The sequence below is a fragment of the Aythya ferina genome (assembly GCF_964211825.1).
Source record: "Aythya ferina genome assembly, chromosome: 18".
In the NCBI taxonomy this organism is placed as follows: domain Eukaryota; kingdom Metazoa; phylum Chordata; class Aves; order Anseriformes; family Anatidae; genus Aythya; species Aythya ferina.
Genome location: NC_140317.1, coordinates 12138654 through 12163509, shown reverse-complemented (window position 1 = coordinate 12163509; position 24856 = coordinate 12138654). Strand labels below are relative to the sequence as shown.

Here is a 24856-nt window from a genome sequence, read left to right as displayed (position 1 = left end):
TGAAGGAGGAGAGCACAGAGAGAGCTCCGGGGAAAGAATAAATGAGACTCTGCACAAGACCTGGGGGCACGAGGAGAGGCTGGGCCCCACGCTCAGCTCCCGGAGAGGTGCAGGGAGGCGCTGAGCAGCTCACACAGCTCTGAGGACAGGTGTGCCCTCGCAGCATCGGTCAAAGCAAGTATGCAAACCTGACAGGCCATGGATCACTCAGGAAAAGGCTGGACAGCTTGCTACCAGCCCCCTGAAACGCCAGGGTAACCCGGGGGCTGATGCCTGCGATAAGCCCGTCGTCCTTTGTGGGATTTCTGCGGGACAAACCCCCCCCCAGCAGCCTCGGGAGCAGCATTTGGGGTCACTGCGAGCTCAACCCGGTGCTCAAGCCCCGGCTGCTGCCTCTGGGCAGCCGGTCGCAGAGCTCAGCACGCCCTGAGTGCAGCTTCCAGGCACTGCAGAGAAACGCTGAGGCTCGGCCGGAACAGAAAGCGATTCCTGAAAGTGCTCTTTGTTCCCCTGAAAAACCCCGGCTGGCAGTCGGGCTCCTGCTCGGGGTTTCAGTCAAAGGAGTTAGGAGCAGAGTGTCAGAATCCCGAGTGAAAGCTGGAAAGTTGGACTACTTCCTCGTGTCAGAGAAAGCGTGGGGAAAGGGGAAAGAAAGAAAGAAAGAAAAAAAAAACACGCCCTGCTTAAAAACTTCGTGGACGTTTGCAAAGCCACAAGTCATTAAAGGCAGAGAAAGCCATTAGCTCTGTAGGACCCACAAAAATGTCCTGCTCTCCCCCTGCTGACTCCGCAGTTTGCTGAAAGCCTTACTCCCAGCCCAGCGCTGTCGTGAGGGGTAACGCTGGAGCAGAGGCCTGCTAAAAGGCAGCGGATTAAGTTATTGTTAGAAAGAAACAAAACATGCGAATTTCAGCCCCATAAAAGCAGGCTATTTGCAGAAGCAGAAGGATCAAGCCCAGCAAAGAGCCACTTTGTTCCAGTCCCCGAGGAGGCCAATTCAACCCGGAGCAGGAGGAAAAGCTGAACTCCTACCAGCCTCTGAGCGACCCCGATCGCTTCAAAATCCATTCCTGGAGCAACACCTCTACGTGTGTGTTCCTTTTTATTATTATTTTGGTTGAAACCAGAAAGCTGAGGGTCAGCAGCAAGAACCGCATGGCTGGGAAGTTTTGTTTGTTTTACCCGGCCCGGGCAGGTTGAGCTGTAAGGCCCGGGCAGGTTTTATAGGCTGCCTGGATTTCCCCCCTCTGTGGCTACAGACCCTGAAAGCCCACCAGAAGGCGGGCTGGAAGCAGCATTTTAAGCACGGAGGGACAAAAAGAGCCGGTGTTCCAGCTCGGGGCAGGGCAAGCACGGAGCCAGCCCCTCTGCTCCTGTCTGCGTGCCTGGGAGCGGTGCCGTGCAGGGCAGCGACCACGACAGCTCCCACCTGCAGCAGGGGGAGGCTGCAGAGGGGGTGCTGGAGGAGGTGCTGAGCAGTTTCCCTCCTGCAGCCCCAGGACCTACGTTCCCGGGCTCCGCAGAGGGCTCAGGGGGATGTGGAGCAGCGTCGCCACTGACCTGTGAGCAGAGCGCGTTCTTGTGGATCTTCTTGTAAATCAGAGCCGGGCAGATGAAACAAATGAGGCTTCCCATCGTGGCACCCGTCAGGCCCAGGACTGTTTCCACTGGCAAAGAAGAAGGAGAGAAGTCAGCAGAGCCCTTCCCCTCCAGCAGCACGGCTCCCTGAGCCCCCCCAGGCTGCGGCCAAGCCCGACAATCCCACACCAGGACGCAGCCCCTGCCCCAGCTCCCCGCTCACCGTTGGGGATCATGATGCCTCCGATCATGGTTCCAAACACCACGGCCAGCGTCAGGGCTTTGAAGCGGAGCGGGGGCATGTAGCCCCCCGCGGCGAAGGTGCCATCCTTCTGCTGGAAGAGAAACATCGGGGGGGGAGAGGATGAAGCGAGCCCCCACTGCACAGCCACACGGCTCCAGGGGGGACAAGAGGGGCACGGGGGACAGGACAGGGGCAGTTTCATGAGCTGAGCGCTGTGCTTTCTGTGGGGTGGGGGGCAGCTAGACGTGGCTGAGCACTTTTAAATATGCAACTGCGCTGGAACCTTCAGAACAAGACTGATGGGAGGCAAGGAGCCAAATCTGCAGTTTCCATCCTGCCCCAAACGTGAACCGTACAGCTGTATCCGAATCCCTCTGCCAGTGCTGCTGCTGCTCGGCCTCTGCGAGCGGCCCCAAGGCCAAGGGCATGAGAAAGAGGCGCAGCTGGGAAGGCAGGAGGGGAGGGGGGGGACGGGCACGGGGGAAGAGCTCCGGCACAGCCACCCCACGGCATCCCCAACGCCTCCGGGAGCGGGGCTAATTCCCAGCACGGTGCGGCGAGTGGGTCGGCTCCTCGATGTGACGGAGCTGCGGGGGAGCTGCTGGTGCTGGAGGGCTTCCAGGCACCCCCCCCATTTCCCATCCCGTCCCACACTCCCCGAGCAGGAGGTGTGGAAGGAAAGCACAGGATGCCACGGGCCCTAGGGACCCGGCAGGTCCCCGCGCTCCCGGCCGCAGGGGTGGGAGAGAAAAGCGAAGTGACACATCGGGGACCCGGGGGAGAACCCAGAGCGTCCCCAGAGCTGCTCTCCTCCACGCCTGCTGGCTTTCGCCAGCACTCTTCCCTCATCCTCAGACCCTCCCGACGTGAGAAAAGAGCCGGGGGCTTCTCACAGGCAGAAGTGGCAGGATTTAGAGCTATAAATTGCTCGAGTTTTATTTCCTGCCCTAAGAGGTTTCTATTTATGCAGATACACAAAGGCCTCAGAACATTCCCACAATCTCTTACTGTTATTTACTGAATACCATCGGCATGCTTAGTGCTGTACAATACACAGAGGAGAACACGCTACTGCCACAAGGGACTTACAGTCTAAATCAGACAGCCCAGCTATAGCCACAAAGGCTGTCTGAAGATCTGACCCTGGGAAAGGTGAACGTGTGGGAGAGGGGCGCGCTCCGCCGCACGGTTCTGCACCACATCGGCACCAAACAGCCCGCGAGGCACCGGCAGAAGGGGACATCTGAACCCGCAGAGGAGAAGGCTGCTCAGGGAGCTATTGACAGAGGTGGAAAGATGAGAATAATAATAATAAAAGAGCAGAAACGAGCAGGCACGCAGAGAAGAAATGAGGCCGGGCTCTGAGGCCAGGAACAGAAGCCGGAGCTAAATGCAAAGCAAGATCGAGTTGGCCAGCAAAAGGGTGCCAGCTGGAGCAGCAGGAAATAAGGAGGCTCCTCTGTTTCCAAAAGCACATTTCTCCCTCTTTGTGAGGGGGAGAACCGCTCAGCTCTGAACCGTGCGACACTCCGATGGGAGAGCCGAGCGGGGCAGCGGCCGCCACGTGAGCTGGGGCGCAGCGGAGCCGTGGCAGGATCCGGACTCGCACCCCCAGCCCACGAAATTCCCCTGCAGGGAGGGAAGGATCCTCGGAGTGCCATGGATGAACCGTTCTGCAGAGCGGGATTTAGAGACCGCCACGGGGCTCCTGCCGCACCGCTGCCACTTGGGATTTCACCGTGATGGAGGGTTTGTACCCCGGGGTAGCGAGCGCCCCTCACGACTCAGAAATTCGTGGCTGGCAGCGGGGCCTCGCAGATCCGAGGCAGGAGCCGGCAGCAGAAGGCAGACAGCCACAGCAGCCCTCCAAAAAGCAAGTGTCAAAGGTGCAGGCCAAGGCAGGGAGCTGCTCCTGGCCGCGCAAGAGGCTCTTACCTGCTGCTCAAAGAGAAGGGTGTTCAGCGCCTGTCTGCACGGGAGAATCATCATGGGAAACCCCACGGCTACCGACATCATGAATCCCACGCGAATCATCTCCGTCACAAGGTTGGAAGGGAAGTTCATTAGGACGTTCCCAGCAATGGCTTCAGTGTAACTCACGTAGCCAAAGAACCCCACCTGTCCGGCAGGAGGGGAGGTGAGCAGAGGGGGTTTGACTCCAAAGCACATTCACACCCGCTCACTACAAAGGGGAAGCGGGCCCTCCCTAAAAAGCAGAGGCAAGTTTCTCCCCAAGCACATGGGGCTTTCGTGGAGAGCACTGCAGCGAGGGAGAGCTGCCGTGGCCTCCGACACCAGGCAGCAACGCAGTGCCTGCTGCCAGCCCCTGTCCCACACAGGACGGGCCGTGAGGATTTCCTGCAGCAGGCTGCCTCACGGGGGAGGCTGCTCTCAGGAATTATTAACTGCTCCCTCCACATTTTTCCTGCTGCAATGGGCTGAATGAAGCTCTCCTAAACTCAGGGCTGCCTTCAGGCTGTGCCCCAGCAGGCAGGCAGCAGGCTGATGCACACAGAGGAGCTGCGTCCCCACTGCCTCCACCCAAGGAAGCGTGCTGGGCTGAGAACTGGGGCTCTCCAAACGCCTCCTGCACCTTTCCCTGCACCATCTCCCAGCTCACTTTGCTTTCAGCGATCATGAAATTCTTTCAGAATCAATACAGCTACGCAGGAACCAGCCCCAGCTGCAGATAAACCATCGGCCCTGCTGCCCCTCCGCAGCACGGCTTCTGGCAAGGGAAGAGAAGGGGAAGTTTCTTACCGTAATGTAAAAGGTGGTGACCACGTTTAGGGAAGAAGCAAATATGGAGCTCATGATTTTAACAGACGGCTCATCCAAGCTATCATAGGTAGGCAAGACCTGACTGTGGAAAAGGGGCAAGTTATTTGAGGAAACTTTCTACAGAGAGAGAAAAAAAAAACGAACTCGAGCACGTTCCCTGCCTCAGCCCAGCAGCAAAGACTCCCTGACACCTTCCCCCCATGGAGCACAAACACTCGCTGCTATTCCACAATTTATACTGCCAATGCCAGGAGATTTCAGAACACTCATAACTTTAAGTGTTGCAAAAATATTCCTGCTCTCCCCACCCCACCACGTGGAGCTAAACGTGTGATGTAAACATTTTGGTTCAGAAGTGTTGCAAAATGAATGACCATTTGTTCCACTGAAACACCAGTGGCACCAGGCCAGGCAGCGCACTGCGATTATTGTTCTTGGAGCTGGCTGTGCTGATAATTAAAGCAACGCCGTGTTTACAGAGTAAAAGCAGGAAGAAGGTTAGAGCATCGCACTGTCTAAAAGAAAAGTTAAACAAACAAAGCTGAATGCAGCGCCCGGCGTGTTTCAGCGCTGCTGCTAGGGCTCGGTTCATAGAAAGCTGGGAGCGCCAATTACACGGATTTGGGGTATTTACAGGCTTGGAAAGCATGTGGAATGCACTTTGTGACATCAGGTGCATATTTTAGCAACTCATTAACCTCTTGCTACTCGAATTCAAGTGGCTCCATCCTGGCTTCGCGTTACCCAAATCGCTCTCAGGAGGAGGGGGGCGCATCCAGCCAGAGGGGAAGGGGCATCCCCAGCTCCAGTGGGCAAAAAGCCATTAACCCAGAGCGTGCGGGGCCGAGGCCAAACAGAAAAATCCTTAACCCTTAATCCCCTGACTTCAAAGGGCTCTGCACAAAGGGAGCTGAGCAGCAGCTTGAGGAAGCGATGAGATGCAGCCACCGGCAGGGACCGAAGCTTCCCGGGGAGCCGCGTGGCTTCGGCTCCTTCCCCGCCTGGTGTGCAGCGACCTCAGCTGGGTCAGCTGCCTGCAGACGTTTGGTTTTCTTGGGGTTGGAGAAACTGCTCGGGGTCTGAAAGCGTGCTGTGGGGCCCTCCTGACCACCAAAGCCTCTCCGGGCAAAGCAAGAGAGGGAGCACAGAGCAGGCAGCGCGTGCTGGTGCGCCCAGGGTTTGCTTTTAAGCAGGAGAGCGCTGGAGGCAGCGAAGCATCGGGGTCTGGCCTGATGAACACATCACACGTTGTCTGTTCTAGCAGCAGCACCTCAAAGAGGGTGTGAGCAGGTATCCTCTCCTCCTGAGCACGGGCACAAGCCAGCAGAAGCACCAAGACCTGACTCGGAGATGATGGCGTTGCTTTGGAGGGGTTGGAGCCACTGTGCTGTCCTTACCCCGGGGTCGTGGCCCCCCCAAACACAGCAATACCTCTGCCTGCAGGGAGCTGGTGCTCAGAGGCAGTGAACCCCCCTGACCTGTGGTACTCCTGTGAATTTGGCACTCGATGGGCTCAGCGACTCAACCAAGGTCAGGCAGGGAGGCTGAGGGGAGCCCCGAGTCCTCGCGCTCTGTTCTCAGCCCCACAGCACATTTCCGTGCTGCACAACAGGAGAGGAGCGACCTACTTTGCAAATTCAGCCCCAACAGGATCGCTTTTAAAGAGCAAAAGGCATCAAACTCCCAAGTAAACCACCAGTTCCTCAAGGTTTATTTTTCCTTACTGGATGCTGCATTTATGTGCTGGAGGAAAGGGATTTTTGTTTTATGTTAGAATTTTTTTTTAAAAAGGTGATTCAGAAGTGAGCAAAATTAAGCCTACCTAGCTGAGAATAACATGCTTATAAAGAGTGCTTGGCCTGGGGGCAGGGTATTGCCCTGATGCTTGGAAAAAACACACAGCTTTAGGTTTGGCTTGCCACGCCAGAGCTGTGATGGACTCTGTATTGAGGTACGTGCACGCTGGCCCAGAGCAGAGGATTTCCCTGTTCCCAGCTCCCAGCAAAACCGTGCTGGGTGCCGTGTGGCTACCACGAGAAAAAAAAAAGGGAATTGAAAAATTCGAAGATGTTAACAAGGTAAAGCTGTAGAAGAATACAGCTCCCTTCGCCAGTTGTAATGGAGACATTAAACAGCAAGACTGGAGCGTGCTCGGGTAGGAACCAAGCTGCCAAGAGAGCCGATAAATGGAAAATGATGATTTGGATCTTGCGTGTGGGTGTAAACACAGCAGTCTGAACAAATTTTATCTGTCACATTCATTTACTGCTGGCATGCTACCCATTTGCTAGAGCTACAGGGGGGAAAGCCCAACTCTGCCAGCCTTCCAAATGAGGATGGTCTTTTCCGTGTCCACATTTGGATTTACACCTCTATTTAAAGTCTGTTTCTATTCTGGCCAAGCACGTACTGCTCACTTGCCATTCTGGTGCCGAAGGTAATGCTGTTAGAAGCACGGAAATAGCCTGCTCTGCCATCAGGGCCTCCCGTGAGCCAGAGGAAACCCTCACTGCAAGCAGGTAGCTGGAAACATGCAGACAGCCATCCCGAGTCAGGGACTGCGATCTGCTGGGTGTTCTCAAAGGTTTGGGGGAGCAGCCACAAGCACACGCTGCCCCGCACGGGGCCCTGCAGCCATCAGGAGCCACGCAGCCCTGCTGCCTTCCCTGGTACTCAGCCATTCCCTCCAAGAAACGGGGGAAATTCCCCACTTATGGGGCTGCACCAGAAGCAACGTGCATTGCACCGCGGGTCTGTTTGGCCCAAATGATTTCACGTTGCCCACGCACAGTAACTCCCCCGTGAAATCCAACTCCCTCCCCCACCTAGGGAACAAAAGGGGCACGTCTGAACGAGGCGCCGTACTTCAGCGGGCTGGAAAATATTTTTGATTCGAAGAAAAAAGGAAACCAGATGGCATCTATCCCTCACAACCCCCCTGCCCTCACAAAGACGTCTCGCACGCCCCAGCTGCCAGAAGGGAAGGGCAGGTACTTACGACTGGCAGGCAAACGACATGCCAAAGATGGGGATGCAGCGGAAGATGCCCTCCCAGCGAGTGTAGCTGACTCGCTGCAGCCACTGCCCGCTGAAGAGGCCGTGCTTGAAGGACGACAGCACGATCTGCAGCCGAGAGAAGGAAAAAGGGGGTTAAGATCCAGCCCCAGACTGACAGAAAACGCCAGTGCTGGGGTAAAAGGCAGCACGTGGCAGCTCACGGAGAACAGCTCGCGCTGCCGACCACAGCCTGAGCTCTGAGAGACAAATTCCCCAGCCCCCCCCACCCCTCCCACCCACTTTAATAACACTCACGACAGCCTCACTGGCCCCTTGCCACCACGGATCCTGGGTGGATTTTACAAGATGTATGGCATTCCCCCCTGTTCGATGCCATCAGACATCACAGCACGCACCAGGGTGGAACAATTTCCACTGACACATCTAACTGTGAGAGTTATTGTTCCCAGAATGTCTTTTGCGCTTTTTTTAAAACAGTTTTTTTACATCCAAACGAGAAGCAGCGTTTGCCTCGGAGATCCTGTTCAACAGAGAACGACAAAAGTTCCTTGAAAAGGACCCCACCTGCCCAGTGCTACTCCAGCACCACTTAACACCGCCGGTTTACTGAAGACAAGGATAAATTTCATGAAAAAAAGGGGAGTGAGGCACCCGGTTGAGGCCAGGGGAGCTCTTTGGCCATTGACAGGGAAGCTGGCAGGCATTGGGTTGCACAGGAAACAGAAGGTAAATATGTCTGAATGCCTGTTTATAATATCGCCTGAATGGGGGTTTTCTAATCCCCAGAGATTACGTTTTAGGGCAGCCAAGTCTCATGAAATGTTGTGGTTTTCTTAAAGGCACAGCTTCTGGAACACAGTAGTTTTGTAAAACACTCATTTACAGTTTCCAGGCTCGTTACAGAGGCAAACTCAGAAGTGTGACACAGCCCGACCTACTAAAAAAAACATTGAGTACAAGAAATCTGCACTGCTTCCTATTTCTTTCGTTTCAGCTCTTCCAGGACTGAAATTTGGGGCAGATCAGGCTGGGGCTCCAAGATCAAGCTGCACGAGCATCCACGGAGCACAAACTGAAGTCATTATAAGGTACATAAAGTCCCCACCTCTCAGTGAATGGTGCTGTGTAACAAAGCTTGGCCAAGCCAAACAGAGCGAGCTTTGGATCACCCTCCACTTACTCTACTTGATCTAAATGGTCAAGAATCCATTTATCTCAGTAAAGGAGAATGCTTCGAGAAAAATCCGTGAACAAATAAACGCCCTTGTACCGGGGCTGAGAGTTTTGAAGCTTTCCCTGCACAAGAAACAGAAGTGGTGGCGAACAAAGTCTCAACCCTCAGCTGCAAAAAGCCTGAAGGACGCGCGGTTGTTAACGGGAATCGTCCTCCCACGACACGCTGCAAGCGCTGAGGTTTCAAGGCAAAGCTCTAACATTTGATAAAAGCCCTCCTGCTTCCAGGTGCTTTTCCCCCCACATCTCCCATCCTCCAATTTAAACTTCACAGCCCTAAATTACGAGATACCAACAGGGGAATGAACCACAAATCCTCTCAGCCGCTGTAATCCGGTGTTTGTGAGCGCGCAGACCTGCTGGCCAGCTCCTGCTCGCTGTGCTCCTGCCCTCACGAGCCCGAGTGATGCAGCCCGGTCGTTACGCCAGGCACTCTCAGCACTCTTTATCAGGAAGGACACGTTAAACTTGAGCCCTGCACCTGCAGGCTGTCCCAGCAGGGCTCGAGCAGGAACATCTGCGGTAACCCCCTGGGAAAGCAGCGTTCCCAGCCCCGATACCTACCACGAACATGAACACGGTGTAGAAGATGAGCGCCATGGCGCTGAAGGACTGGATGGAGGCCATCATGTTCCTCTGCAGGCTCAGGGGAAGCACGATGCACAAGGAGACGGCGAAGAGCAGGACTATGCGGAAGCTGCCCGACACCTGGAAAGGGACCAGCAGGGAGAACTGAAACACGCTCGAAATACCCCAGGGGAGCAGCAAAGCAACTCCTGCCCGTGATTCTGCAGGGATTTAAAGATCTGCTGCTGCCATTCCCACAGCCAGCTCTGCGAGGAGCTCACGCAGTCACTGGGTGACACTGTTGCTCTGCGCCGCGTGTGACAGGTCCACCCCGAAGTGGAAATGTGGGGAGGGGGGAGCTTTAAATGCTAATCCAGCGCCAGCCAGCTGAGCATTTTCGTGCAATTAAATCAAATCCGAACTTACTCGGGAACCAGGAGATTGAAGTCTTGAAAATTCTGATCCAGAAAATTAATCAAAACCTCGCATTGGTATTTATTATAGCAGAACACTCTGAAACGCTCGGAAATATTTAATACCTCATTTGGCTGCAGCCACGATGCATCTTTTTAACTTCACAGTCCCTTAATCAGAGCTTAGCAGCAGCAGGCGGAGCAGATAATGGCCCCGCCAAAGCCTCCTCCACAGCCCCTCTCTGCTCCCCAGCACGGCCTGACGCTGCCTCTGGGGGCTGCTGCAGCCTCCAGCACCAACACCGGGGCTGCCACGGGGCAGATTGCATCCCCGAGGAGGCAGGTGCTCCGTGGCTTTGGCCACTAAAACACCGAGAGAAAAGGGCAAAAATTCCTCTTGAACCAGGGGGCTGCAAAGGGGTGAGCTCAGAACTGGCTGGCACTGCCTGGGAGGGGCGAGAATTAGGGCAGGAGTTATTTCCTTCACGAATCTGCTTCAGAATTAATAGGGAGCAATATTAAAAGGATTCATTTTGTTGGCCGTGCCTCACTGGAGGTGCTGCACATCTGACTGCTCGTCATACGTCTGAGCTTCCAGACAAGAATTCCAGCAAAAGAAGCAGACTTGACGATATTAAGAGGGTTTCTCCAACCTATATGATTCTAAGGAAATTCTGCTCACAAGGTGTGCTGTTACAGCCTGCCAGGAGATGACCCCACAGCAGCCCGTGGCCTGCCGCCTGCACGGGAGAGGCAGCGCAGCAAGGACTGATTTACCTGGAATCCGAGCAGCCGAGCAAAGAAGTTGGAGCCCAAGTCACCAATGACAACGTAGAAAGCAATGCAAGTTCCCAACATCAGCCCGATCATGCTGCAAAACAAGAGGGCAGAGGTTAGGAGGCTGAAGCAGGAGCCCTGGAGCGCAGCTGCGGCACAGGCGAGGTCTCAGGGGCCTCTCTCTACGCCCAACCACAACAGCCACAGGTGGCTCAAAATCCTCACACACTCTCCCAGGAAGCTTCCAGAGGATTTACAAGGAAACAGCAAACAGAGAACCTTTAAAATGCCTTCAAATCCATGCAGCCAGCTGCTCGCTTGTCTTCAGTGGGGAAGCAGCCCCAGAGCGCCTTGCTCTGAAGCACCTCCACGCCCCAACTCAACCCAATTTTTGGCAGGTCACGATGGAGATGACCCCCAAATTTTGCAGAACTGACCCCAAAAACATGTTTGGTGACCAGCAATGAAGCAGGTTCTCCATCCACAGGGACAGGGGGCTCTGTGCTCACTCTCACAGCCACATGAGCAGTGTGTGCATCAGGGGGAGCCCTGAGGCTGTCAGAGCTGAGGCAGCACCACGCCTTACCCTTGGGTTTGTGAGGGGGAGGCCACCCCCAGCGAAATAAACCCAACTGCATCCACCAGATAACATCCCCGGGGCAATTACAGCAGCTGCCTGCATGGACCAGCAGCATTTGAGAAAGATTCTGCGTATTTTTGGTGCTCTGCAGCAGGGATCAGAGAAAGAGAGGGCACCAGAGCTTGGCCAGAGCGCAGGATGCCTCCACCAGGGAATCTCTTCTGGAAAAGGCAGCGTGGTAACAACATCCCATCGCCTGCCGAGGCTGCTGAACAACCTGCGAGGGATTTTCTGCTGCAAGGGATTGTCTGGGGTCAATTTTTTGTCAGGGTTGTCCAAGGAACAGGACCACAAGCCCTGGGGACAGGACTTCCACCGCAGGGCACCTCCCAGCGCCTGGGGCCCCGCGGGGCAAGGCAGCACCGAGGGGAGGAGCGGGAAGCTCCGGGAAGCCAGAGGGCAGATCCGAGGTCCTGACCTCTCCTGCGAGCTCACGGCAGCCTTGGCAGGGATCTCACCCCTGGAAAACGGCCACGAGCGACCTGCCCACGGTTTCCCAGCACGCAGCAGAGCCGGGGAGGAGCTCACGAGCTCAGAAGCAGGCACAAAGCGCTGAGGACGAAGCACACCGGCTGTGCTCGGGCACCTCGCTCACTTTCATGTTCAAGTTCTAGCTGCCAAGGAGGCCTGGTGGGAGCAGGGGAGGCAGCAGCACGGGAAACGAGCACAGCAAGGCCACAGGAGTGTTCCTCATGAAAACTGAGCTGTTCGAGCTTTGAGGGCAGGTTACCTTGTTTCCACCAACATTTTTCCTGCTTTTCCATAGGCGTGAAATGCTGGTGTAAGAGGGAAAAAAAAAAAAAGTTGCAGTTAATGCAGGGAAAGCCCAGAACATGGCACACATCAGTCAGAAATCCAGTAATAACAGTGGCAGAGGGCAGCAACCTGCCAGGGCTGGGTTTTGGGGCTGGTTTCCCTTGCCCACCCTCCCATTTTCCTTTTCAGCCACTCCCTCCACAAACTGAGAACCACATCAGACGGGTAAGAGGGACGAGGGGAAGACAGACAGCAGGTTATTTTTCCTTTTTTTTTCTTCTTCCCCATTCTATTTTTAAAAAAAGGAGCGCGAAGCAGCAGCCACACATGGCAACCATTAAAGGCAAGTCGGCGCGGCGGAGGGAACGCGCACGTCGAAGATGCTGCGTGGCGAGAAGTGACCGCGGTGCGGAATCGCAACCAAGCTCCCCCCGTTTTATTTTTATCTTCCCACTCGAAGCGAGCCGCCTGACGCTGCTGGATGGCAGAGCTGATCCGCTGCCCAGAATGTCCAACCCCACGCCCAGAACCCCCGGCACTCGCAGCCCACACCAAAGGGCTGCTGCCAACGCTTGGCTCCCCCTCCCGCGCTGGGGCTGGAGCGGAGAACGGTCGCTACTCTTCAAACCATTGTTTTTTTTCGTCAAAAAGAAAAAGCCCAGAAACCGCCGCACGTATTTTTAGATCTCGCTGGGCAGAGTGGGAATTGAGGCCTCCAGTTCCAAGCAGGGACCGCGCTGCCCGCCCGTGTCACTGCAGAAACCCAGCACGAAACCCCCCCCAGGTTCCCCTTTGCCCCCCCCCGAGGTGCAGAGCGGCTCCCCAGCGCCCGCCAGAGAGCAAATTTATTCCCTCCTGGAAGCTCCCCCTGTTATTTTAAATATTAACTTACAATCGACGGTTCCTTTGGACTCGGCTCGAGTTAAAAATTAAGGAGACAGCGTGTTCTCCCGCGGAACGAAAATTAAAAAAAAAAAAAAAGGCTCAGCGGGAGGGCGGCAGCAGAAAAACAAAAGCGGGCAGCACCGAAAATAGCCGGCGGCGCGAGGAGCAGCCTCCAGCTCTCATCGCCCCCGGCAGCTCGCAGAGACAGCGCCCGGCTCCACGGGGCTGGCACGAGGGAGGGGAACCCGCAGGGGGTAAAAACGTCCTCCCCGGGGGCTGCTGCAGAGGCCTGGTGCTGTGGTACGGACCCCGGGGCTCCTTTCTGACACCACGCAGCCTCGGTGCCTCCTGTTGGTGGCGACAAGCAGCCTGCCCCCTCGGCGCCCTGCTGAGAGCAGCCTTCAGAAGTTAGGTCAGATGTGGGAAAATTGGGTCCGTTATCTGCTCGGGGAGGAAGGAGACGGCGGCCACACAGCACCCCGTAAGGTCAGGCACCTTCGGGAGGGGATCTCAAGCTGGGCAGAGCCCAACCCGCTCGGTAATTAGAGAAACCCTTTTTTAATTGTGGTCACTGCACGGAGCAGCCTGCTTTTGGGCACTTCTTGCTGCAGGGAGCTGCCCGAGCTGCTTCTCCTCTCCCCGGGCAGCCCAGCCCCGCAGCCATACGGGACCAGCATCAGCCCGGTACGAGCCCGGCTCTTTTGTGCCCCCCCCAGCTCTCAGAGCACCTCCGGAAGGGCCTCGAGTGCCTCAAATTCATTTGCAAAACCTCCCCCCCCCGTCCCTCGGTGCTGCCAAAGCCTCCCCTGGCCTCAGCTGCGGATGCAGCGGGGCGCAGGCGGGCGCTGACAAAGGCTGCCTGTGTGGAGCTGCCCGGCCTCGCTGCATTAGGATGCGGCGCGGGGAGCCGCTGCCTTTTCCTCCCAGCGCCCTCCCCTCCCCTGCCCGCGCCCCGTGGCACCTCTCCCAGCGCCCGGGGAGGGAGGAGAGGCTTCTTTCGGCGTGCCAGGAGGTGCCAGGAGGTGCCAGGAAGCTTGGAAGCGTCGCCAGCCTCTGTGTACCCGAACTCCTTGGCTCTGAAAGCGCCGAGGATCCCTTTTCCCTAGGAGAGGTGACACACCAGGGCTGGCTTCACCGCAGCCGGGTGCTGCCTGAGGGCTCCTGGCTGGCTCAGTTTTCCCTCCAGGACCAGAGGCACGGCCTCGGAGGCCGCAGCAGTTTTTGCCCTGTTTAGTTTCCAGCAGATAAAGCCCGGCAGCAGCCAAGCACTTTGGGCACCGCCAGCGTGGAGGAAACCCAGCTGTCAGCACCCCGAGCCACGCAGCTCCTCAACTCCTTCCCCGGCGGCAGCGCCACCCAAAAAACTCCACCCCAAAAAAAAACAAACACAAAAACAAGAAAAAAAAATGAAAAAACCACCTCCCCTGCGGTTTCACATGCCACCTGAGAGGGGCTAGAACCCAACCACCCCCTCCTGCCCCCCGCGGCAGGCAGAGAGGTCACAACCAGAGCCCGGGCGCTGGCGCCAGCGCAGAGGAGCCGAGGCAGGGAGCTGGCGGGCGCTGCCAACCCCCCCCCCACGGCCCCCGCAGATGTTTCTGTTTTCCCGGCCGCCTGGAAGCTGGCAGGGTTTTCCTCCCCGGCTCCCCCCCAGCTCTGCCACAAACGCTCCCGGCGCAGAGCGGGGCGGCGGCAGCTCCGTGCCAGGACCCGATGTCCTCGGCAGCGCGCTGGGCGGGGAGGAGGAGGAGGGGGGGGGGGGGGCAAGGCCAAATAATTGGCAGCAGGCGGCTCCCAAAAACGTTTGGGTTTCATCACTCAGCGCCTGCATCCCCTCCCCTGCCCCGCAGGGTCCAAATAATTCGGTGCCCGTTAACCCCAGGAGCAGAATTAAAGCCTTCAATTCCCCTCCCCGGGGAGGGAGAGCGACGGAGGGAACAGGGCGCGGGTTGAGCGCTGCCCCCAGAAGCCGCGGGGCGTGCCAAGAAAACTGCAAGCTGTAAATTAAGAGTTTGGGGTAAAACCGCCGCCTAAAAATAAATCGAGAAAGCCGAGAGGAAGGCCCGGAGCCCGCGGCGCTCACCCAGGCCAGGGTAGGTCCTGCGCTTGCTGAGGTTGGCCGCCTTCACCAGGAACATGCAGGACTGGTGGGTCATCCACGAGCAGAAAACCAAGAGCAGGGCGCCCAGCACGATGCCGCACTGCAAGGGAAAAAGGGGGCGGGGGGGGGAAATAAGGAGAAAATGGAAAAAAATCAGCGACCTCAGCACCCCCCGGACCCCTCAGGACTCCCCTCAGGCACCCCCAGCCTCGTTCGTGCCCACCCGGGGGCTCCCCACAGCTGGTCCAAAGGGGACCCCAGCCCCAGACCCCGCAGCCCGGGGGGGGTCTCAGCCTCCTCCTCGCCTCCCCCCGTTGCTCCCAGCACTGAACGGGGCCGGGGGCTCGGCGGGACACGGCCCCGCAGCTCCTCCCGGTGACCCCCCCAGGGCCGTGAGCGCTCCCGGTGCCCCCCCGGGCCCTATAAAGCACCGGGACCCGCTGCAGACCCCAGGGCCCAGCCTCTGCCCTTCGCACACCCCCCTCACACCACGGGCACGGCACCGGGCTGCTCGCTACGGAGGCACCGGGGGGGGGGGCACCGAGGGGGGGTCTGTTACCCTCCGTTTTTTTTACCGGATGCCTCAACACAGGGCCAGACCCCCCCCCACCGACCGCATCATCCCCGGTGCAGCCCCCCCAGGGCCTCCCCCACCCCCTGCAGGCCCCCGCCCGGGGCCTCCCCTACCGGGTACCCCCCCCACCCCCCCGGTGCCGGTGCCGGTGCCCGTTCCCCGACCTGCCGGAAGCAGAAGGGCACGGTGAGCACGCTGACCCCCACGATGCTGTTCACCACGTTCATGATCAGGCCCCAGTTGGAGCCCGGCGCCGCCGCCGCCGCCGCCATGGCCTAAACCGGTGCCCCCCCCACCCCCCCTCCCCCCACACACACACCCACTCCCGGTGTCCCCCGGTCCCTCCGGTAAAGGCCCGGTACCGGAGCTGCCCCCCCGCTCCCCCCGCACCCCGCAGGGCCCCTCCCCGCCCCTCCCCGCCCCTCAGGGCCCGTCCCGGCCCGTCCCGGCCCCGCCGCCCTCCCCTCAGCCGCCCGCCATGGCGGCAGCGCCCCCGCCCCGCCCCGCGCCGGCACCGGCCACAGCGGCACTTCCGGCTTCCGCTGCTCCGCTGGCGCTTCCGGCGACGCTCTAGCTGCCTCGGAGGACCGAGCTCGCTGCTCCTGGGAGGACTGGGGCTGAAGGGGGGGGGGCGAGACCCCCCTGGGACCCCTCTGGGACCCCTCTGAGCCTCCCCTGGGACCCTCGTGAGCCCCCCCCCGGGACAAGGGCCCGATCCTGGCTGTGTGGGGCTGCCCCTGCCTCCCCCAACCCGAAATGCAGAGGTTAATGCAGGGCCTGGGGGGTGTGGGGGGGGCACAACCCCATCTGTGGGACCCCCAAGGGCAGTGGGGTGGGGATGGGGTGGGATGGGGATGGGACCCCCACAGCCCCTACACAGCCCCAGGCACAGGGCAGGGGGGCTGGGACCCCCCCCACAAGGCCCCATCCTGGGGCAAAGCCCCCCCAGCGTCACCCCAAGGGGATGGGGGGGGCAAAATGGGGGGGTCCCTACCCAGGGCTGGCACCCGAGGGGCTCACACAGGGGGTTAAATGCATGCACACGAGTGTACACGCGTGTATGTGCACGCACGGCCATGCACACACGTGCACACACATGCACACGCGTGCACATGGATGCACGCACCCAAATGCACACCTGCAGACACCCAAATACACACCCATGCACACCCAAATACACACCCAAATACACCCAAACACACATGCACACACACCCAAATGCACACCCACGCACACCCCTGCACACACACACCACCCCCTGCAGCATCACCCCAGGCGCTGCCTTTGCCCAGCCCCTGCCCTCCCCATGTGCTCTTGCACACGCGTGTGCACCCCTGGCCGCGCACCATCCCCTCGTGTACCCACGTGCACCATGCACACAGCAGGGCTGGCGCTCAGACCCATCCCAACGCTCCCCACCGAGCACAGCCCCATGGCCAGGACCCCAAAAAAAAAAACAAAAAAAAAACATGGGGGTTTGCATGGGCTCAGAGGGGCTGGGGGCGCACCCGGAGACCCCCAAATCCCCCGAACCCCAGGGTCAACCCTCGGAGAGGGGGGAAACCAAAGCAGCAGCGGTGTCAGGGTCAGGGCGGCGCGAGCCAAGGTTCCCATGCGCCCGAACGCGCGGCGCTCGTATAATTTGCAGCAATTGCACTGGGTAACCGCAGGAATTTGCTCTACAAAAGGTTGGCGGGGAGGTGGAGCGCGCCTGCCTAATTCCCTCCAGGTGCTACCGGGGGCTGGAGCCGCGGCGCCGGCTGAGTTTTGGTGCCTGCTGCTGCCCGAGGCAGCGCCAGGTCCCGGGAAGGATTTTGGGTTGAGTTTGGGGCTGTCGCTGGCCCTGCTGCCAGTGGGGTCCTGGGGCTGTGGGGCTGGGGATCCATGGGGCTGGGGATCCATGGGGCTGGGCGCAGGGAGGCCCGGGGTCCCCACAGCTCCACGCTGTCCCCAAGGCATCCTCAGCCCCTCAGGGCCAGGAGCACCCATGGGACCAGCAAAAAGTCCCAGCAGCAGCGTGTGGGGTGCCCCTCCCCACAGCCCCAGCCCCCTGCTCTGGTTTAGGGCTGCCAGGCGGGAGGGGACCCGATGGGATGGGTCCCCTGCGTCCCCTCTCCCTGTGGTGCTGGGGGCTCGGCATGGGGTCACGGGGGGGCTGCAGCACCCAGATGTGGGATGTGGGGCCTGGAAGAGGGATGTGGGACCTGGACATGGGACGTGGTACAAGGAAATGGGACATGGGACAGGGACAAGGACATGGGACAGGGAAATGGGATGTGTGACCTGCATATGGGATGTGGTACAGGGACATGGGACAAGGGACCTGGACACGGGACCCCCACTTCCCAAACCATCTCCACCCCTCTGGGAGCAGAAGCAGCACCGTGACCCCAACTCTGGGGGATTCCCGTCCCCCCCCTGTCCCCTGGCACCAGGCACCCCCCACCCGAGGGGGTCTCAGCCCCCCCCCAGGCACCCACGGCAGCCCCCTGCCTGCCTGGGAAGGGGAGCTCACCTTATTCCTGCGCCGAGGAGGAGACATCTGCAGCGAGTTAGAGGGGAAATCATGTTTATCCAATTAGTTTTACACGGCCCCTAACTCAACGCTGGCAGAAAAAAGGGCTCAGGTGGCTGCTCCGCGTGCTCGACGGCCGCCGGCAGCCAGGAGCACGGCGAGAGCTGGCTGCCTGCGAGCCCCCACACTGCGGGACGGGAATGGGGACCCCACAAGGACCCCGACCCATCCTGGTGATGCCCCAGCCGTGTCACTGTTGTCCCTGTCGCTGGTGTCCCCGTCCCCGCTGTCCCCATCCCCAGGTGGGACCCCTGGGGCACTGGGACATCCCGGGGGGCCCTGGGGGAGGTGTTGGGAGGCTCCGTCCCCACGCTGTGCCCACCCCTGGGGTGCTGGGGGAGCTGAGCCTGGGGGCTTTTTGGGGGGCTCAGGGTGCTGATGGCTCCGGTTTTGGTAACCGTCTGCTTCCACCTCTCCTGCCCCTTTCCCTGTTCCTCTTTTCTCCCTGATTTTTTTTCTCTGTTCTCCCTGATTTTTTTCTCTTTTCTCCCTGATTTTTGCTTTTCAGAGCAGCCCCTCTCAGGGCAATTTCTAAAGCCCAGCTGAGGATCCGAACTCCGTTTTCCCTCCTAGTAAAAGGGGGCAGAGCAGAGGGCACGGCCACTCCGGCACCACTCGCTCACCACCCCGGGGCCCTGGCTGCGCACCCAGGGCTGGCCCAAAGCCCCCCGCCCCCAGGACAACGTGCTTCAAGTCACCGTGTCCCCAACCCCGCTGGGATCCCACTTCCTACAGCCACTCACCTGCAACCCAGCAGCACCCGGCTACTGAACAGTGGGGGCCAGCGGGGGCCACCGGCAGCCCCCGGAGCTGCTCCTCCCCTGCATTTTGGGGCAACTCCCCCCAAAATCAGCAGGAGCTCGGTACGGTGCTGTGCAGCCAGCAGAGATGAAATAAAGCAGGCAAATACGGGATAAAAGGGAGCGAAGCCGAGGGGGCCGCTGTGCAGGGGGCTCTGCGGGGCCGCCCCGTGAAGGGCGATCGCTGCCGGCCCAAAGGTCTCCGAAATATTTATTGCTGGCAATAACCGCCCGATATTGCGGCGGCTGCCGCTTGCTGCTCCTTCCTCCTTCGCCTTCTCTTCTTTTATTTGTCCTGCCCCAAGCAGCACCTGCCCCATCCTCTCCTCCCCTCCTGCCTTTCTCCTCCGTTTGTGCCCACCCGGGGGCAGAAAGCGCCGAAGCTGCTTGTGCCCCACACCGGGGACACAGGGGATGTCCCCAACACAAGGACAGGGACATGGGGGGGCTTTGCTGTGGTGGCAGAACTGCTCCGTGGGGCTCAGCGCTGCCCGAAGCCCCGGGGGCAGGATGCTCAGGGGGGGCACCCGGCCCCGTCCCCAGCAGCAGGGAGCAGCCAGGGCCGCCTGCTCCACGCGACCGCGGCCACCCCGAAGACAGATGCTTGGCAGAGCCCGGGAAGAAGACGGCAAGTATTTAAAAACATAAATTAAAACAAATTGCGTTTTTATATTGCAAATAAGGGCAGTTTTATCGGTTTTATTGCATAACAACCATTAATGAAGTGCAGTTTCAGGCACCTTAATTGCTCGGAGACTAAAGTTCAATCCATATCTCCGGCGCGGGCTGGAAGACGCCGTGTGTCATGCGAGTACCTGGCAGCTTGGAAATGTAAATAAATTTATGGGCACCATTAGGAAAACGGAGGAGAGGGACCCCATTTATCCAGGCTATTTATCCGGGAGGGAAGCGGCGCGAGTCCAACAGCGCGAACCGGCCAGGGAAGGGGGGGCAGCGGGGCTGCAGCATCCCCGTGGGGCCACCCCGATGTCCCCAAAAGAACCCCGTGATGTCACCCCGATGTCCCCCCAGTGTCACCCTGATGTCCCCACGGTGTCACCCCGATGTCCCCACCTGGGGGACCCCACCAGGACCAGGGGAAGCGAAGGCTGTGGGGAGCGTGGGTGCCGGTGGGCTCCGGTGCGTGGGGGGCAGGAGCCCCGGGAGGCTGCGGATTAGGGCTGGGGAGGGAAAACCCCGGCCCCGGGCCCAGCCCCAAGCGTGGGGGCGAGCAGTGCCCACGACCACCCACGCGCGTCCGTGCGAGACCCGTGGACACGCGTGGGCACCCCCCGTGCCCCGCAGGCGCCCACGCGCGGCCCCGCAGCGACCGGGAGCGCGCCCCCCGCGTGAGCGCGGCCCCGCTCGCTCCCGTGCAGCGCGGGCACGACCCCCAGCCACGCGCCAGGCTCAGCACCCACGAGACCCCCCCCCCCCACGCGCGCCCCCACGTGCCTGCGGCGCGCCACGGCCCCCTCCAGGCCCCGCCCCCCGTGGCGCGCGCGCGAGCCGAGCCCGTCCCCGCCCCGCGCGCATGAATGGGCTCGCGCCGCCTCGCCCCGCCCAGGCCCCGCCCCGCTCCTTTTAAGGCACGAGGCGCGCCGCGCTGGGCGGGGCTTGCCCCCAGCCCCGGCCCCGCCAATGAGGGCGGCGCGCCGAGCCCCCCGCGGGCGCCGGCCTTTGTTTGTGCGGGGCGCCGGGGCCAATGGGAGCGCGGGAGGGGGCAGCGCGGACCAATGGGAGAGCGGGGGGAGGGGCGGCGCGGGGCGGCCGGGGATGCCCCTGCCCGGCCACGTGCGCGCGGCGCCGCCACCGCGGGGCAGGGCCGGGGGCGGCGGCGGCGGGGAGCGGGGCCGCGCCCTCGGGTCCCCGTGACCCCCCCCTAACCCCCCCCCCAACGGGGTCCTGCCCGGGTCAGGCCCCCCCCCCCCCCGGGCTGTGCTCGTACCGGGGACGAGCCCGGTACCGGGCACCGGGGTTGCGCCGAGCTCCGGGAACGGCCCCGCCGGGCACCCCCCGGGACCGGGCGAGGGTCCCCCTGGGGTTCCCGGTGCGCGCTGGGGTTACCTGGGGGCTGCCGGCCCCGAGCACCGCGGGGCTGCTTGCGGAGGGCCCCCCCGGTACCGGCAGGTCGCCGCCCCCCGCCCCCTCACTGGCGGCTCCCGTTGCCCCGGGGCTGCGGGGTCACGGCGGGGGCTCCCCCCCGCGGCCCCCACCGGAGCCCTGCGGGCAGCAGGGCAGGGGCAGCCCCGGGGGGGCAGCGGGGAAGCGCCGGTGCGTGCCCCCCCCCCGGCATGGAGCGAGAACAAAGGAGGCGGCTCCGCGGGGGGGGCCGTGCCCCGACCCCGGTGTGTGCGGGGCTGGGGAGGGGCCCGGGTGCTCCCCCCTCATGGGGCTGGCTTCGCATCCCGGCAGCGACTGCATGAGCAAACCCGGTTATTGCCACGTCCGGTGCACCGGGACATTTAATAGGAGCGAAGTTGCTTCTTTTTTATTTTTTGGCACCGTGAAGCAGGCCGCCCTCTGCTCCCCCCCCCGGCTGCCAGCACCTCCCGGGCCCCGGTGGGGCTGGGCCAGGCTCCCGGTGGGGACAGGGGACACCCGGCCTGGCTGCGGGATGGGGACATGCGGCAGGTCCCAGGCAGCTCCAGCCCCAGCGGGTGCCCCCTGTCCTCCCGTCCTCCTCCCCGTGGTGCCAGGGGACACCCACGCACCCCAAACCCGCAGCCCTCACGGTGCTGCTGCCGTGCCACCACCGTGGTGTCCCCGTGTCCCCTGCCACCGACTGTGACACCCTCGGGTGCTGCTTGTGCAGAGCCCCCCGAGGAGTCTGCAGAGCCACGGGGAGCCCGCAGGGGCTGCTGTGGGTGGGGGGCTCAGTGACAAGGTCCCCCCAGTGGCGGTGTCCCCAGGCTGGTGGCAGGAACGTCCCCGTTCCTGGGGTCGCTCACCTGGGATGAGGCCGGAGCCAGGCAGGGTGCGGCGGGCACCGTGGGTGCCGTCACGGGTGGCGTGGTTCAGGCACCCCCTCGGGCACGGGGCCGGTCCCACGGCAGCAGCCCGGCAGCCCGGAGCTGCTCCCGGCCTCCACGTCCGCAAAGCTGCCCTTTAATCACGCAGAGCTGCAAAGCCCCGGGGCAGCTGAGGGGGGGTCCAGCCGGGAAAAAAAAAACCTCCAGAAAAAAAAAAATAAAGAAAGAAAAGCAAAATACAAACAACAAAAATAAAATGAAAAAAATATAAATAAACCCAAAAGACAACAATTTTTATTTTTTTATTTTTTAAATGAACACCAAACACCCAAAGCAGGCGCCTGCTCCTGGCTGCCCGCACGGCGAGGCCGGCCGTGCCGGGAGAAGGGCACGAGGCCGGGGGGGCTGCCAGAGGAGCCACGAGGCCGTGCCGGGACCCCGGGGGCCAAGGCAGGCGTTGCAGCCCCCCCCCCCCCGATGGCTGTCCCCGGGGTGCCCCTGCCGCACAGCCTCAGGCAGCACCCTTGGGTGCTCGGGGCGGCTCCGCACGGCCATGGCGATGCACACCACGGGGGAGCAGCCCAAGCCCTGCGCCCCCCCCAGCCGTGCTGAGCCCCCCGGGACGCTCAGCGCCGCGTGCTGCGGGTGGGAGCGAGGACAAAGGAGCCAGGTCCCGGTGCATCCCGTCCCGCTCCGTGCCGTGCCGGTGCTGAGCCCCCAGCCCCGCGCTTTCCCTACCCGGAGCGGGGTCGGGGGGCTCACCCCGGGGCTGCCGCCTTTGTTCCCGGGGCCGGGAGCACGGGGTCTGGCCCGGTTCGGCTCGGCCCCAACAAAGGGCAGCCCCGCAGGACCCCCTCCCGCCGCCCTTTGTCTCCGGTGCCCGCGGGGCCACCCCGGGTGCGGACAAAGGCGAGGGCGAGGAGGGGGGGTCCCAGGCCCTGAGCCGCATTGGAGGCACCGGGAAGGATGCACGGGGCCGGTGCCTGTTATTAAAACCCCTTTAATTAACTGGGTTGGGTTTGTTTCAGCACTGACCTCACCGTTACGCCGGTGCCGGGGAAGCACCGGGGCTGCTCAGCGGCACGGCCCCGCGTCAGCCACCTCGGTGCGGGAAGCCCGGCCGTCGGCTTTGGGTTTTTTTCTTCATTTTTAATTCCTTCCCAGCCAATAAATTGTTGGTAACTCACCCCACAGCGAGGGGCGGCCGGGAACAATGGGGTGGCCCCAAACAACCACGCTGCTCGCGGGCACCCGGCGCTCCGGTACCCGGTCCCGGTGCTGCTCCCGGTGCTGTCCGTGCTGCTCCCGGCCGTGCCCGGTGCTTTCCGTGCCGGTTCCTTCCCAGACGGGGCCGATCCCGGTGGCAGCTCCGTGCGGGGCCGGCAGGATGCGACCCGACCCCATCCTGCAGCATCCTGCGGGGCTCCGGCAGCGGCACTGCGGGGCAGAAACAGGCGAGAAGGAAACAAAAATCTGCGGTTTGTGCTTTTTTTTCCTTTTTTAATAATTAATTTATTTTTTTAATGGGGTAGCAGCATGCAGGGAAGGGGAAGGACACCAAAGCCCTGCCCGGGGGTCCCAGCGCATCCCCCCACCCGGTTGGAGGAGCAAGCCCGGGGCTGCCCACACCGGGAGGCTGCTGGGGCTGCGTGCGCTGCCCGTGCCCGTGCCCGTTCTCCCGGTGGGTTTCGCTCCTGCGGCTCCGGTGCGTGGCCCCGCGGCTCCCCCCAGAGTCCCCGTGTCCGGGGGTCCCGGTACCGGTGCCGGTGTCCGTGTCCCGGCCGTGCCGCGCTCCATCCCGACGCGATCATCGCCCGGGAGCCCCGAGCCGCGGCAACCCGGCGCATCCCGGTACATCCCAGTATATCCCGGTACATCCCGGAGCTCTCCCGGTACATCCCGGTGCACCCAGCCCTCTCCCCCCCCCCACCCCCTCTCCCCCACCTCCCTCCTTTATACTCCCAGCAGCATCCCCGAACCCCTCCAAACCCCAAACCCATCCCCACCGCCGCTTACCGGCCCCGCCGCTTCCCGAGCGCTCCGCTCCGCTCCCGGCCCGGTACGGCTCCGGTGCCCGGCAGCTCCCAGCCCTCCCCCGGCCCCCCCCCAGCCCCGTATCCCCCCCCCTTCAGACCTGCGGCTCCCGGCACGGCCCCGTCCCGCTCCCCGCTGCCGCCGCCTTTGATCTCCCCGCGCCGCTCCCGGGGCCGCGGGGTCCGCCCGGGGGGGGGGGAGGAGAGGGAGGAGGGAGGGGGGGGGGGGGAGCGGGGACGGAACCGGGGAGGGGAAGGGGGGGGGGGGGGGTGAGAAGGGAGGGGGGGAGCCTAGAAACCGCCGCCGCCTCCTTCCCCTTTCATGGCGCGGCCGCGGGGGGCCTTGAAACGGCGCGGCCAGTGAGCGCGGCGGGCGGGCGGCGCGGTGCGGGCTGGCGGGCGGCCAATCGGCGCCTTGTTTACACTGCGTGATTGGCAGCGGGCTGGCGGGCGGCCAGCCAATCAGCGCCCACCCCGACGGCGAGGGGAGGGGAAAGCTGGTGGTGGAGGGGGGGCGGGGGGATAGCGCGCGCGCGCGCCGGTCACCCGAGCGCGCGCGCGCGCGCTTCCGAGCGGAGAAGGGAGGGGGCGGGGGGGGGGAGGGGAGCGCGGCGGGGGTTAACCCTTGCAGTGCCGGAGCAAAACGGGAGCGGGGCAGGGCGCTGGGGGTGGGCACGGGAGGGGGCGGGCTCTGGGCTGTGGGGGGGGGGTTGGGGGGGTCGTGGGGGTTGGGGGGGTCGTGGGGGGGTCCCCACGCGGCCTTGGGGTGTGCTGGGGAGGGCACGGGGAGCAATGCGGGGGGGGGGTGAGGGGGGTTGGAGGGGGCTCCCCGACCCCCTTGGGGGCTCCGTGCAGAGCGCGGGGGGGGCGGCCGGGGAGGGGAGGGGAGGAGGGTGCTGGGGTGGGGGG

At 61.9% G+C, this 24856-nt stretch overlaps 1 protein-coding gene across 2 annotated transcripts in view; it reads right to left on the bottom strand.

The window, feature by feature from the left end:
* Positions 1-15886, bottom strand: part of SLC38A10 (solute carrier family 38 member 10) — a 29979-nt gene extending 14093 nt beyond the window's left edge. For both annotated transcript variants that reach the window (XM_084492669.1, XM_084492670.1), the window contains exons 1-10: positions 15732-15886; positions 14976-15093; positions 11982-12027; positions 10612-10705; positions 9419-9562; positions 7602-7726; positions 4583-4685; positions 3758-3940; positions 1802-1913; positions 1561-1667 (exon numbers count right to left, since the gene is read on the bottom strand). In XM_084492669.1, the coding sequence (XP_084348795.1) occupies positions 1561-1667; positions 1802-1913; positions 3758-3940; positions 4583-4685; positions 7602-7726; positions 9419-9562; positions 10612-10705; positions 11982-12027; positions 14976-15093; positions 15732-15839 (1140 nt within the window). In that variant the 5' untranslated portion in view covers positions 15840-15886. The remainder of the gene's footprint in view (positions 1-1560; positions 1668-1801; positions 1914-3757; positions 3941-4582; positions 4686-7601; positions 7727-9418; positions 9563-10611; positions 10706-11981; positions 12028-14975; positions 15094-15731) is intronic.
* Between the last annotated feature and the right edge of the window lie 8970 nt (positions 15887-24856).